Source organism: Psittacula echo, assembly GCF_963264785.1.
Source record: "Psittacula echo genome assembly, chromosome: 11".
In the NCBI taxonomy this organism is placed as follows: domain Eukaryota; kingdom Metazoa; phylum Chordata; class Aves; order Psittaciformes; family Psittacidae; genus Psittacula; species Psittacula echo.
In genome coordinates this window covers 3,064,495-3,080,173 of record NC_137746.1, presented here as the reverse complement: position 1 = coordinate 3,080,173, position 15,679 = coordinate 3,064,495, and the positions used below count along the sequence as shown (strand labels likewise).

Below are 15,679 nucleotides of genomic sequence, written 5' to 3'. Positions count from 1 at the left end.
CATGGGTGACCAAACTGGGAGAACACTGAGGGCAGGGATGCTATGGGAGAGAGAACTGCTCACGCGTCTCTTCTGGTGTGCATGTGGAGAGATGCTGTCCTGCTTGAAACAAATCTGGCACCGCTTATCCCCCTGGGATGTGCATCACGGCACAAAGCAGGTGGAACCATTAACACTGCTGCAAAATGAGATCTTCATTCCACTCACATTGCACTAGTGAAGGTGGAATATCCCAAACAGGCTTCAGACTAAGGACAAAGCCCTTCAGGCCATGCTCACTGTCTTGCCAGCCAAGAGATGGTTCAGGCAAATGGGACACGGTGCAGGACAGGCAGATGGAGCAACAAGAGAGGAAAGACCTCCAAGGAAGTGAAGGCTGTGGGTAAGCAGTGTTATCCCACAGCAGCCTGGGATGACTGGGGAACAGCACAACCCAGAGGGGCTGCAGAAATCCACCTGAGTGATGGAGCCACTAATGAGTATCTCTGGGAGGTCACAAAGAACAGGTCCCACTTCAGAAGAGCAGAAGATGACACTCAGTATCTGCCTATATGAATAAAACTCGGGGAAAACCACTGAAACACAACCTATATGAATGCACACAGAAAGTAACAGGGGATAAAGAACCATCTGACATGGGACGGGACCTCTGCAGTGGGCGGATAGGAGAGGAGCAGATGGGACCCATCTTCACTTAGCAAGGCTTCAACACTACCTATCAGGAGCTGCTCCCGATGGCCGTGGGCTGTGCTGACACCTCTTGCAGGGCCAGGCTTCCTCACACAGCCATGGGTGCTCTTGCTCAGTCTGCTGAGTATGACTTCAAGGGAAGTCACAAACTCTTTGGAGAGCAAGGCTTGAACTCAAAAAGGCGTTGAGAAAGAGCTGGGAGCATTGTGAGAGGCAATTCATCCAGGATTATGGCACAGTGCTGAGCCTGAGAATAACCCAACGAGCAAAATAACCCAAAGCATTAGGAAATTCCTCAGAGCATGACCTGGTGGTGGAAGTGAAACCCAAGCTGAAGGTGAGTGTGCAGCACCAGGCTGTGGTGGGGGATCTGGTGTCCCCTCGGAAGCCTGTGGGCATGTCCCTGTGGTGACATGGGTGAGACCAGGGGAAGCCTGGAAGATGATGAGACAGCTCTGGAAAACACAGCCTTAGATGGAAGCTTGCATGGATCTGCTTAGTTTAGAGGAGAGAGGACAGAGAGGAGACATGACGGCAGCCCAAAAACATGTGAAATAGACTGGGAAAGGGCCGATGCTGGAACAGGATAGAGTGGGATGGGGATGCGGGAGGGATGACCTGCACCAGCATCGCTTTGGGAGCATCCCTGTTTGGGAACGTGCAGCACTGGGAAAGCTTCCCCAGGATCCCTAAAACCAGGGGCTTGGGGAAAAGCAGAGGAGCACATCCGCAGCCTGCCCTGAACCCGGGCTCCGAGGTCCAGGATGCAAAAGGCACTCGACGGAGCGCTGGGAAGCAGCGCCCGCAGCAGCCGCAGGTCAGGCTGCCTTCCCACGGGCACCACCAGCCCCGGCAGCGCCAAGCTATCACTTTTCAGCTGGAAATAGCACGGGCACAAGGCCTCAGCTGGGGAGCAGAGCACTGAGGAGCCCAGGCTGCGGTTAGCTATCAAAGACAACTAAAAAAAGATACTCCACACACAGGAGGATTTTTCCCTCTCATTTTTTTGCTGGGCTTTTTTTTTTGTCTGGGTTTTTTTTTTTCCTTCCCAAGGATTAAATCAACTCAACAGCCCCTTTACAACTTCCCTTTTGATGTGTTCAGCCTCATTAAAGTTTCATTTCTCTCTCTGTTTTCCCCGGGGGAGGAAGGGGAGCGTACACAAAAGTTTACTTCAGCAGCAGGGTCGGCAGCTGCAGGAGCAGCTGCTGTTGCTGCGGGACAAGCGGAGCCTCCACCAGCTTTGCCCAAGCCCCTCGGCAAAGCTCTGCCCCGCGGGCAGCTCCAGCATCACGATGCTGTCAGCGGTGTTTCTGCACGATGCGCACCCAGGGTCACGCACCACGGAGGGAACAGGGGAGCTGCAAAGCTCCTGCGAGCCCTGCGTGCTGTGGAGTCTGACCCTGCGAGGTTTAGGGTCTGACCCTGCCAGTTCTGGGGTCCCTTCCCAACCTGCCTGCTTCCCTCCTCCACCAGCAGCACCAGCCTTTCCCCCGCGCTTCACCCATCACCCTGGGATGTTCCCACACACAGAGCGAATGGGTAGCAGCTCCCTCACGTCTCTTCTTTTTTAGCCCGAGCAGCTGTTTAAGTGTCTATTTTAAACCCGAGTTCCCCATTTTAAAATAGCTAATGAGACACCGAGCTAGGCCGATAGACGTCGTCGCTACGAGGTCTGGGAGATGCTTCTCTATTCGCTGGGCTGTTTTACCAAGCCACGAACCTCACGTGCCCATCACATTTCCACAAACAGTTTACATGGTAAAGAGGGAAGGTTTTAATTCAAGGGCCAGCTCTTGCACCCCTGCCATGAAACAGCAGCAGAGCCATGTGTTTCCAGACCGAGATGCATCAACCAGCCAAGCAGAGGTGGTTCTGGGTTGGTTTTCTCTTGGCAGGTTTTTATCCTCCCTTTGATTTTATCAGGTCTTTCTCAAACTTCCCCCATAAAGAGCAAACAAGGAGCTGGTCACCCGGCACAGCAACCCGCTGCACACACAAGAGGGACTTTCAGCAATCAAACGCCTAAGACAAGATGCAGCAGGAGGTCCCCTGCATCTCTGTGCAAGCCCAGGATCCCGTGCATCCCCTTTATATGCACTCCGAGATGGTGTCCATCCCACCAGGGCAGAGAGGACCAGGCACATGGGACCCCACTCACTTACCTGACCACAGGCTCAGGAATGGCCTCGGCACTCGCAGGCACCTGGACACCCTTCTCCCACTCCTGCCTCCAGGGATCGGCCAGGACGTAGTACTCATCGGGGCTCAGCTGGAAGGAGTCAGGGATCTTCATGGCTGTTATCAGATCCGTACGGAAAACCTGCACCGGAATAAAGAAAAGGTCCAACAGGCAGAGTGAAGGGGTCTGGCAGAGGGTGCAAGCTTGGCCGAGACACAGACTGAACGTCACTACCGAACTGAAGAAACAAGAGGCTGCTTCCTCTTAGGAGATCAATGTTTTCAACATAGGCACAAGAGTATCTGCTCCAAACGCCAAGGGATGTACAGCAACTGGGCTTCTCCACATCAGCCTTACTGGGGAAAACGATGCTCTTGATGTGAATGAAGCTGACCACCATCATGTCACCTCACTGCCCCCAACACCTTCGCGTCCCCATCACATCACCCCACTGCCCCAAGCAGGGACAGACAAAAGCTGAAGGTACCCCCATCAGGGCTCAATTGCTCCAATGGTCACCAGGGATCACAAGGCAAAATATAGCCATGAGAGGTTATGCTACAGCTGGAAAACATCCACTAAAAGGTGATCCAGGTTCCTACTTACACATCCACAGCCAAACACACAGATTTCTCCTGCCCCAACAAACCGCCTGTGATAACCAGCACTGGCCCCCTCCTCTATGAAAACCCTCCGAGCCCCTCAGACAGTGAATGGGCTTGCTCTCCATCTCAATTCTGGCCCTGCAGAGTCTTCTCCCAATATACTCCAATAAAAAACTCATTCCAAAAATACCCCTCACAGTAAATAAGATTTTCCTTGCAGAGGATTGCCTGACAGCAACGACTCGAGCAATCCTGCCTCTTGCAGCATAAAAATAAATTGTAAATGAAAATGGATGATTTCTTCCTCTCCACCATCTGCTATTAGCTGAGAAAATAACCAATGGTGCCAGCAATCACGCCTGGACACCAGCTCGCTCTATCTACCCCATCCCTGCTTCTTCTGCATTAACCTTCTGCGGGGCTGGGATGGATCAGGTGTTTTCTTCAGACACTGTTCAATTCTCAGGGTCTATTCCCCAAATGAGTATTGCTTTGTCAGAGCCACAATAAATGGTAAAATATGGCTTTACACCTTCATACAAAGATAGCATCCTTCAGAGAGAACTTGAGAAACCAAATCGGCTGAGATACAGGAAACCAGACTTTAACTAAGACCACTGAGACCAGTATTTAGGTCAGTTTATTTAATCCTCGGAGTCTCAGCTGCTAACCCAATTAGAGTCAAATATAATACATAAACAACCTTTTCCATCTTGGGTCCTCTCTGAATCTTACTGGTACCTCTTGATGCATCTGCTTGGAGATATTTTTGCCTATGTCTATATAAACCTGATGTGAGTTGGCCAGACACAGCCTCAGTGCATCCTTCAACAAACATAATTAACAGCCTACATATTACAGTCAGAATTAGGTTCAGCTTGAGAAAGATCAGGGTCCTTTAAGTCTCTGTGCTACAAACGCGTGGCTCCAGACGCCACAGTAACCTTTTAATACACTGCCAGTGTGAGAACTTTAACAGAATGATAAAATATGAAGCCAGACGTTAATTAAACATGAGAAGGGATATGTGAGACATCACAGCCCTTCCAGGGCTGCAGAGCAACATAAGCAAAGTAACCCCACTGTGGCTTGGTGCTTAAAATACAGTGTAGAAATGCCCCCTGCTCTTGGCACCCCTGCACTGCCAGGGTCACAACTCGGGCAAACAGCATCTCCATTACCGAGGTTTGGTGCTCACCTCCAATGAGGACAACACAAACCCAAGTGAATCTTCTCACATCTGACTGCTCTGCTTTGATGGATGAGATGCTCCCCTGTGCCTGGACCACATGTGGCTGAGGGCAGTTTGAAGGATGGTGCCACCTCCCTGCTCCAGCCGCCAGCCCCATGTCAGGAGTGGAGCACCACTTCTGTACTGCTCCATTTGCCAAACTGTTATAGAAAACACTGTTTTGGTGGGATCTGTGGGCAAAGCCAGGTAGGAAGGGCTTCCAAAGGTGCTGGGCACCCAATAGGTTTCCATCCCCCCTGGACTTGACCCTGCTGACATCCAAGTGCCCTCCACCTCCTTTACTGCCAACTCCATCACCTCCTGAGGACACCCCCTTCGATGCTGCGGGGTGCAGGAGCATTGCATCACTCCTTCATGGCACACAAACACACAGTTCCTCCAGGAACCTGCCCAGCGTGGTGCTGGCAGCCAGGCAGGGCCCTGCAGGCAGCGCAGGGCAGGCAGCAGGCATGTTCATACTGCTGCTGCAGGCACACGACCTGGCAGCCAGCACAGGAGCAGTGATGGGGGACATAGGACTGCACTTTGCAACCCTCCAGAGGGTCCAGCCATGTCATAAATACCCCCAGCATCCTCTCTCCCTGGGATGCTGGCACCCACTGCAGCACCTTTCCAGAGCCTTACCCCAAACAAGGATTCCCCACTCTCTTGTGCAAAGTCAGCACCAGGAGAGAGCTTGAGAGGTGATGAGCCCCATTGCTTTGCTGTAACACCAGGCGTGGGCAGCCACAGTGGGTTTATGTCAATGCCTGGCCCACCACCTTCCTCCTACTGATGAAGAGCATCACGGGGAGCCTGAACTGCATCGTGCAAGCAGACTAAGGAGGAGCTGGCAGAGCTGCTGGGGAGCCTGGTCCCCCCAAGGGCTGCTGCCAGATCCTCATGTCAGAAACTAAACACATTTTGCCCTGCTTACAGCTATTACTTAGGTAACCTCCTTAGTGCTCTCAGCTGTTAGCTGAGGTCATGGCTTTGGCAGTCCAGGCACTCTGGAGCATCCCACAGGCAGCTGAGCTGGCCATGCATCCCACACTGCTCACCACCACTCTGAACCAGCAGGACCAGCCTCACCAATGCTCTGCAACACCCTCAGCAGATGCAAAACCCTCCAGCAAACTGCCAAACGTACCCCATAGCCTCTGCACTGGAAAGCACAGCCTGGAGATCAGCCCGCGGTCTAATTTCTCCCCCCTGCATGGAGCAGATCCCAAGCTCATGTTTTCCTGCATTAAGTCTTCCCCAAACTCATCCCTTCTGGCTTTTCGGCTCACATCACCGCAGAAGCTTAAGTCTTAATTTTAAGCCAAATCAGCGCGATTGTATCTCTTTCCCTGCAGATGATAAGCCACATCGAGGGCTGGATTTGCAATCTCACGACTTCATTTATTTAGTTCCTTCTTGGAAAACAGATAAGCTTGCCCATCCAAAGGCAGCGTGCGCGCGGCCGTGCTTTATCACAGCGACGCCTCTGTCTTTTCATGAGGAGCTGGAAATGCTCAAATTATTAACTATCAAAGCAGAACACTTTAGAAACGAGCGAAACGGCACAGAAATTGTAAAGGAAAGCAGATCAGTTGTCTGGAAATCTCCCAACAGCTAATACGCTCAAATTGTAATCTAAATGTCTTTTTGTTTTGAATTGTCTGGGATTAGGGTTGGGAAAAGACTCAATTATTCTACTCAAACTCCTCTGAATTATTTATGAAAAGCAAATAAAGGATAAATTGGGCGCTGATGAACCGAGGACCTGGCGGTGAAGAGGAAGTTGGGTACCAGAAAACAAGCAATTTTCCCTCAATAGAGTGTTTACTGTTTCTCCCCGGCCGCAGGAGCTGACAAATTGTCTCGGCTGCCCCGTTTCCCCCCCAGCCCTGGCCAGGCTCCGGCCTCCCCTTCCAGGCCGGCAGCGGATTCAGTTTATTGCCTATCGATCTGTGGCAACAGCGAAGGCCAAACCGAGACGTTCCCTTTATTACCTCTGCTTGCTCGGGAACCGCAGGCAGGATTCAGTGATGCTCGGAGATGCATCACATCAATGCCCAGGGACCAACCTCGCCCTTTGCTAGCATCAGCTTTAGAGATGGGGAAAAAGAAGTGCAATTGCAATAGCCCGAGATATGCCTTCATACTGCTCCCTGGACCAAAGAACTACTGGGCAGCACCAGATCTGAGCTCATCCCTCCTGTCCCAAGCACCACCAGCGCCACCACAGCCTGGTCCTGCAGATCCAACTGCTCCAGCCTGGCTTCATTTCTAAGGTCTGTGAGCCTTCAGGCCTTGGTACTCACATCTCACCAGCCAGGCAAGCCTGTATTACAGATCTCTATCTTCCCATGCTTTCATCCCACCAGCTTGCAGTGCTGGAGTGATTGCCTCCCAGGACAGCGGGTCCTGGAGGTCCAGGAACATCAAAAGTCACTGGGACACCAAAGCCATCACATTCCACAGGGATACATCAGTCTTCTCTGTTACTTCTGTAATTCGCTGTTGTGAAGCAAAAGCTGAATTGATTTTATCTCAAAATAAAAAAATCCCCCCAAGCTAATTAAATATTACACATCTTCCAATCTTCACATCCTAATGCTTTACTTGGATCCAGCTTGGTGTGGGAAGGATGTTCCTGTGGTTATGGCAAAGACCTGCAGGGCATGGGCTGGATTCAGCTCCTGCCTGAGCCGCATGCCCCTTGTTCAGCTTCGATCTACTGCTTCACCCATCAGACACAGCCATTCCCTACACCCCCAGACGGCTGCGAGGCATCTCCATGAGCTCTTGATGGACCGACATCAATTTGTCCAACGCCTGGACAACCTCTGAGAGAAACACCTACCCCTGGAAGGAGATGCCATGGCACACGGTGCCTCACTACAAAGGGAAAGGCAATGGGAATGCCACACGGCATCACAAACTGCACTCTCATCCCTCCCTTAAGCAGAGCGCTCCCAGACTGCAATGCTTTGCAGCAGCATTCCATCTCCTCCTCCTCTGTGTCCTCCACAGCTGACCACCCCTGTCTGTACTTCACCACCTTTCTGTGCAATCCTCATATTGATTTCCAGGTTCTTTGACTCACTCACAATCCTTCTAATAGAGTGGCCCATCAATCTCACCACCATTCAGCCCTCACTTTATGTGCTCTGTCAAGATCTCAGCTTTTCAAGTGGCTGCACCATCGGTCTGAGCCTGCCAATTACTCCCTTAACTCCAAACACCAACCCGAAAACACCACATTCAGATCCTGCAGCAAAGACTTTCCACTCATACGAAACCAGCTCCTGGGCTGGAGCCAAAGAGCTGTATCTGGTTTGGGCTTTAACTCGAAACGAGAAGAAACACTCATCTAGCACTGGTTTTAATTAGCTTTGGAAGCAGCAGCCAGCCCAGGGACTGCCGTGCAGGATCCGCATGGATGAGCGCACCCGGCGAGGTGGCACGACCTCGGCAGCACCCAGCACGGGTGCTTTGAGGTCTGCAAACCAGCCTGGGTGAAAACCAGCTCTGAAGGCAGCACGAGGCTCAGCCGGGCACAGATGGGCTCCAGCAGGACAGGTCCCCCCGCACAGGGCTTGCTGAGGCAGCAGGAGTTGTGTTACACATTTCCCCCTGCACCCTTGGGGCTTTTAGACCTTTCTCTAGGGGTGGAAGGATGAGCTCCGACCCTCCTCCCATTCCCAGCATGGGATGCAATTCTTTTAATAGGCAGTAACATCTATATCCCTGACAGTTTTAGGATAAAACACACCTTTCCAAAGCACTCTACACTGCAAAGCACTGGTTTGAAGCGTAAGAAATGAAGCCCATCGCTCAGAATCAAGTGCATGGTGGAAATCACAATGTGCTCGTGAGGCAGAGAGAGGTGTTGACCACAGCCTGCATCCCAAATCTCACATTTGAATCTATTCCCTCCTATAACCCAATTTGAATCTATTCCCTCCTATAACCCTATAACACATCTGCGATGCTCACACAGTGCCCTCACATCCACAGTGCCATATGGGATCTCACATGGACCACCTCTCCATAGCAAGACTGGCAGCAGCAGGTCAGCACATAAAGGATGCGGGAATGCTTTCTGACACCAAGATAACAGGCTTGCCTTAGGTTTTGGTCCAGCACTCTTCTCCCAAGGCAGCTGCGTCCTGTGTACCCCACAACCATAACCCCCTTCCTCCTTCCACACCAGGACCAGAGGTGTCTCCGGCTGCCTCATCTGCAGGGCTCCCTGCTCGTTTCCAGCCAGTGCTATCAGCCCTTCACTCTCTCAAGCATAAAATTGTTTGCTGTAGCTCATGAGTCACAAGGATTTTCAGAGAAAGAGAAAACAACGGGAACAATGGGAGCCCTGGGAATAGTTTTTGGTTGTACAAACTGTCTTCGTATCAGCTTGAGCCGGCACCTCCGCGGGTGCAGCCCTTGGCTGGCCAGCCCTGCTCCCCTCCAGCCCTATTTCCTTGCCATTATATCACACTTTTCCAGCCCTTTCCAAGAGGAGAGGAGCAGCGATGCTCAGTAGCAAGGCTCTGAAGCACAGCAATGCCTGGTTTGTGTGTGTAAGCAGTGATACTATCTGCCTGTGGGGGAAAAAACACTTACTCTCGTGCTCATTTGGGAGCCAGCTTGCTATCTCTTCATCTAGTCTTGTTTCCTCTCGAAATGCTGAATGTTAAAGATCCAGCGAACAACAGAATTTAAAATAGGAACAAGAAGCATTTTTGTCTGGCCCTTCTCAGCATTCAGAACACAATGGTATTAATCTGCTATTCCCATGTCAGCTCGGGAAAAGTGACAAAGCCACTGCAGTCAAATCTTTCAACAGAGGCAGATTTACTCCTCATCCAGCCCAGCAAAAGCATGTCCAGTCTTGCTTAGCCATCCTCATAAAAGCCCTTCGTCAAGCATGGAAAGCCCAGGGACTAAATTCACATTGCACTGGGCCATGATATACTTATTGCAGGGGAAAAAAAAAGATTTGATGCACTAACAGTTACCTTTTAGAAGGTTTTAGAAGGAAAACAAGGAGGATGTTTGTTAAAAGGGTTAAATCCTTGTAAAGAGATATAAAAAGGCATCTTTCAAAACACGGAAGTAGTATCTAAACAAGCAAGCAGAAAATAATGTAAATTGTATAAATCTTGTGGTTTCCCCTTCATCTTGAACCCTGCCTGCAGCTGCGGTCCCCTCGCTTCCAGAAGGTCTGGACCGAAGGAGAAGGGTGATGAGGATGTCCGGTGAGAGGCGCAGCGCCCATTGAGGACAGCTGAGACCACACAGGGCTCTGCAGCTCGGAGCAGGATGGCTGCAGGGCTGCCAGGCAGGTGGTTAGCACAAAAAGCAGGGCTCTTTTCCTCCCCACTATATATTCTATCAGTGCAACTCACTGCAGGGTAGTGGTTTGCATCCCAAGTAGCTGAGGAGCTCAGGACTGACACCCCGGCTAAGGCAGTGATTCAGAGGCAGCATCTGAGGGAGTCCCCAGGCTGCTGATGGCTGGGAGCTGGCAGATAGAACCGGCAGCTATCACTACACACTGGCCTTGTTCCTGTATTCTCTCCTTAGACACTGACAACTGCTCCCTGTCAGGAACAGGAGAGAGGACTTGATGACTGCAGTCTAACCAGCGAGGCTTGCGCTCATATCCCCAGCAGCCCTACAGCCGGGGGCAGGATTGCCCTAATGCGCCACTAAAAGCAGCAGAAACCCACACTTCAGGCACATCTTACTCCCCGCTGCAGATTCAGCACTCAAAACAAGGGAGGACCTGAATGAGCATCCTCCTCCCTCCAGCTGCTGGAGCAGGGAGCACAACCAGCATCACTGAGCTCCTTGGCCAGCAGCACCCAGGGATGGGCACCGACCACCACGCTCCATTTGAGGCCAAGTTCAGAGACAAACAAGCTCTAATGGGATTAATTAAAATGACCAGATTGGTAGACTCCCATCAATGCAGATGCAAGAAGCTGCTGGCACCTGCCCACATCCATCCTCTGCCTACCGGCAGGGCAACAAAGCCATGCCCATGCCTGGGGCACCGTTGGCATCACACTGGAGCTCAGCCCTGAGGTCTCCGCTGCCCATGCTTGGGGTAGGAGAGGACAAGTGTCACCTCTGCAAGGGAGGCAGCCGGGACAGAGGCTTGGTGCCTGGGACACATCAGGAAAGGGCCCGGGCAGAGCCCCGTGACAGGCACAGATAAATATAATCGCCCTCGCTGGCAATGGCCCCCTTGGCGGATGTTTACAAACAGCTCAGTACTTTTCCATGGTAAGAAGCTTGTTTTTCCAGATGCCTTGTATCGGGTGGTTTTTAATGTGTAAAGTTAATCCCTTCTCACAGAGTCTTTCATAATAAACATCACCCCCTGACCTGGCTAATAACTATGGAACACTAATGCTTTTGAGTTGTTTCATCTCCTGCTCGGGTTGGCAGGGGGAATGCAGACTGCGGCTCGCAGAGCAACGGGGACATGACTTTGAGAGGGACAGCTCTCCATGCACACAACCCCCTGCTCCCCCAGCCTGGCCTCCAGCATCACCACCCCTCTGGACATCCCCAGAACCTCCTTGCCTCGACAGCAGCTCAGCTCTTGATAAAGCTACAATCCATGTGTAAACCTGGAGTTTGAGTTACTGTTCGAAAGGCTGCGCCAGCCCAAAATGCCTGGGTCACGCTGCCCCAAGGGGGGTTCAATATCTGATAATACATTCATCATGCTCTCCCTGCTACCCTCCTGTGGCTTCCATCCTCAATAGACAGCAAAGAGAAAGGTACTTTACTATTTCACGTGAAGCAGTTTGACAGTGGTGTGGTTTATGCTTTACGCTTCTCAGTACTTGCTCCAGCAGGACACGATGCTCATCCCTATCTGTGCCTGAAATGCTTCAGGGCTCCAGCAAGAAATCTCCTGGGACATGCCAAACCTTGCAGGTTTCAGAGGTGACAGACATTGGATCCCACACTTGGATGCTCACAGCAAGAAACATTGGGTCACTCATGGAAAACGATGGAAGATGCTGTCCTAGAGGAAATCCATAAACCAGCGCTCACTGGGATGACCTCCAAACCATTACCATGCGTTGCTACAGGTCTTGGACCTGCTGTGTGCAGCAATCCCACATCCAACCCCACGGATGTGCTCTCCTGACCCCTGGGTTTCACCTGGAGCTGAATTCGGGCAGAGCCGGATGCCAGCAGCCGCAGGGGAGATGCAGGGTAAGGGGAGGCCAGCTGAGACCTGGGCTGCTCCCATCTGCTCAGGTTCCCACCACGCTCTTGTAAAAGACGGTTTGTGAGCTTGAGCATCCTGGCCCAGCTCCAGCTTGAGTCATTACTCACGGCCTCCCCAAATTCCCCTGGAGTTTCAGTTCAGATGTGCCACCGAGGTTCACTTTCTGTCCCAACTGTTGCTAAGCTGCGCACTGTTAAGCTTTTGCTTCACTTTATTTGTTCCAGAGCTACATTTCACTGAGAACTGTCCTCAGGGTATAACAGGGCATGAAGCAGAGAGATAAGCTCTGCAGGCTCCCCATCTGATGTCTCGCCGGGTGCTGTGGACTGAGATCTAGTTTTCACTCCAGCTGTTGTACAGCAGCAAAACTTGGATCCGGGTCTGAACATCCTTCAAGTGCAGAAGTGTTTTCACTTGGGAGTCTTGGGACTTCTGTCCAGTAACTTCATTAGCAGACAGGTAAACTGTGGGTGTCACAAGTCACATCCTTGCACATGTGACCAGGTCTACTGATGAGCACCTCTGCAGGGCCCCTGAAGGCACCTCCATGTCAAATCTGATGCCTTTATGGACACATCAGGCACAGGGATGGGCAGTTATTTCAGAGAAGGGATAACAGTGTCCCAGCAGGAGGAGATGCCCGAAATGCTTCAGTTTTTCAATGGGGGATTAGCTCACAGATTACACCCTCACCCATTTCAAGAGACACATCTATAACCAAAAAATGGCATTATCAACCCTAATGCACAACTTCCCGACAGCCTTGTCAGCAGCCAGTGACATCTGCACCCTGGTTCTTTGTTCTCTGGAGAGTTTCCAACTACCTCAGCTGGTAATAACAGCTTTTCAGCCCCTCTCTTTATCCAAAGCACAAACAACTCAGACTTTTAAAGTCTCTGTCCATCGCCGATACGCTAGATGTACCAATGTAAATGTGTCAGAGTGGCAAGAGCCAAGCGCAGCTGTGATTCACGCAGTGACCACAGGAAAACCTCAAAATCTCTACTCAGCATGATGCAAAGGGAGGATGTTAGAGAGGTCTGTGCTTAGCCACAGCCTCAGGAGAGGTGTAACGTGGGGGTTTGGGATGGAGTTTACAGCCTGTGAGCAGGCATCAGCCATGCCAGCCTCACCTGCTTCTAAACATAGCTCTGTTTGACTCCAAACCCCGGTCCAGAGGAAAGGGAATGCAAGAACAACGTCCCTCTGGCTTTGCTCACGCTGCTCTTGAAAGCAAGGTGACCACCACTAAACACTGCAGTTGCTACAACAGCAGCTCATGCCTGGTATAGTTTCCATGTCTAGTGGAAATGTATCCGAGGCACGTGAGGGAAAACAGGGCACAGCATCATCCCTTCCAGCACGGTCCTTGGGAAGCAGAGTTCCTCCGACCCGGTCGCGGTCCCTGCAACACAGAGCTGGAAAGGGCAACCAGGGCAATGCCCCGGGGCAGGCAGCACTGCCCTGTGCCAGCCAGGAGCGAGGGAAAACCCTACAGCAAAGTCAGGCACCAATGACCTCAGCTCAATGCCCTTGAGCCCCGTGACACGAGGAACCCAACCCAATATGATCTGCAACTCAGCTGTGCCGTGTCTCATTTCACAGCCCTGAACCTCCCACTTGCTCACGGGGAGGAGCCCTGTGCCACTGAGCCACCCTTCCTGGCACCAGTGCTATGACCTGAGCTGTTCATGAAAGGGCATCCAGGTGGGCACCAAACCAGGGAACCTCAGCATGTAGCTATCCTGATACTGCAGGACCTCCCAAACTCCACCTCTCCCCACTCGCATCAACAGGGATGCAGTGAGCACAAGAACCCCTCACCCTCCATCAGAGATGTCTGCAGGGTACCTCTGCCTGCTCCCTCCCAGCAGAGCCAAGCACAAGGCTAAGGCCAAGGCACCACTGGCTCCAGCTCCCTGGAGGATACCCTGTCCTGGTACCCACCACCCGCGGGCAGCTGTGGGCACACTGGTTGCCACCACATCTGGATTTTCCCTAAAGAAAAGCTCTCCTCTAGCAAAAGCCCACGTACCTCAGAGGGCTTCTTCTCCTTCTGCCGTGACCAGGGGGATTTGGTGTTTGGAATCTTGGAGCATCTGGAGGCAGAGGTCGTGTGACCTGCAACAAGGCAACAGAGACAGGTTACCTGGAAAATAGATCCATTTTATTCCCCATCTTTGTCCCCAGCCCCACTGCCACTACTACAGCCTCAACCAACACTTTGGGTCAACACTAAGAGGCAGTAATACATTGACATGGCGTTATTGGTGTGCACATCCCAGGGTACTTCACCAAAAGAGATTAACATCACTTTCCTGCTGCTATAGATGATTGAAACAGAGGGTTCTGGAATGCAAACATTAGAAATGAGAAACCTAAAGACATGAGTAAGAAGGGCCTATAAGGGGGAATGAACAAGGGCTCATTCCTGGGATCTGCTGGGATCAGGAATTCAGGAGGTAAGACTAGAAGTTTTCTAACAAGGATGCTTAAAGACAAGGACCTGAACTGCCCAAAGACTTCAGACCCCATGGTCAGAAACACTGCTCAAATTGGGTCCATGCCAGGACTGACCATTCCCATGGCTGTTCAGCACCTGCTGGGAACCATGCAACAGGACACATCAAGGAAATGAATTTACACTTTTCAGCAGGAAGACAGCATTTGCTTTGGGGTTTGGGATTTCTTTCCTCTGGGAACATTATCAATGGACTCTCCTCATCCTGACTGAAGCATTATCATCACCTTCCACAAGGCAAGGGCAGCGGAAGCCTGGAATGTGCTGGGACCATGACGTTATAAATCTTTGTTTCCAACCCATGTGTGTTACTATCACTACAAACCCCAAAGATATGTATTCTGCAATAAGAAGTTATAAACTAATTATTGGAACCTTTCCATAATGATGAGGGCAGCTGGGTCTTCTGCAGAGCAGGACCCCCCCAGATTCCACTACACAGAAATGTTTTGGGGGGGTACAACAAATTAACCATCAATAAGTCTATTTAACACTGATTTTACCCTTGGATGTCTGAACAGGAGGAAACACCACCATGCACATAAGGAACTGCCAAACCCAATGGAGCCATGCACACAAGGGCTTCAGGAGCTCTGCCCAGAAGCTCAGCTGTCCCAAGGGACCAGGGCTGTCCCTGATGCAGTATCACTGCGGTGGGAAATGTCCCTTCCTCTGCCAGCTCAGGCCATTGAGTCCCTCATGAGTCCAAATAAACCTCATGTGCCTATTCCTGCTTACAGAGGAGGGGGCACTGGTTCACCCTGCACTCTTTGCCGGATGCACTCGCTTTCTTGTACTGCGTGAAATGAAGCCCAGATCTGATGGCATCAGTCATCCCCAAAGGACAGCTGGTTTTCTGACTGCAGTGTCAAGCTAGGTATCATTGGTGGGCTCCACACAAACGCCTTTCTTTAATCATTTCAGTACATAACAGGACTCCATAGGGAAAGCCCACGGCTGAAGTCCCAGGCTGCAGCCGCCGGGAAACGCCACTGGACTCAGTGAGCTGCTCAGAGCATTGCAGCACCAGATCCACAGCTTATACTGAGAGACTGAGGCACTAACTTCCACCTTGCCCCCTCTTCTCTAGCTACAACGTGGTGCTACAACTACACAGGCTTAGATAACGTGCCACTGCCATCCTTTCCTGGCAGAGGAATCAAAAGGAAGGTCATCACTTTGTTTACAGTTATCCTGCCGGAGA

At 51.4% G+C, this 15,679-nt stretch overlaps 1 protein-coding gene across 2 annotated transcripts in view; it reads right to left on the bottom strand.

The window, feature by feature from the left end:
• The window catches only part of JADE2 (jade family PHD finger 2), a 75,762-nt gene that overhangs the window by 51,829 nt on the left and 8,254 nt on the right, over positions 1-15,679 (bottom strand). For both annotated transcript variants that reach the window (XM_080626861.1, XM_080626862.1), the window contains exons 3-4: positions 13,990-14,075; positions 2,856-3,013 (exon numbers count right to left, since the gene is read on the bottom strand). In XM_080626861.1, the coding sequence (XP_080482987.1) occupies positions 2,856-3,013; positions 13,990-14,075 (244 nt within the window). The remainder of the gene's footprint in view (positions 1-2,855; positions 3,014-13,989; positions 14,076-15,679) is intronic.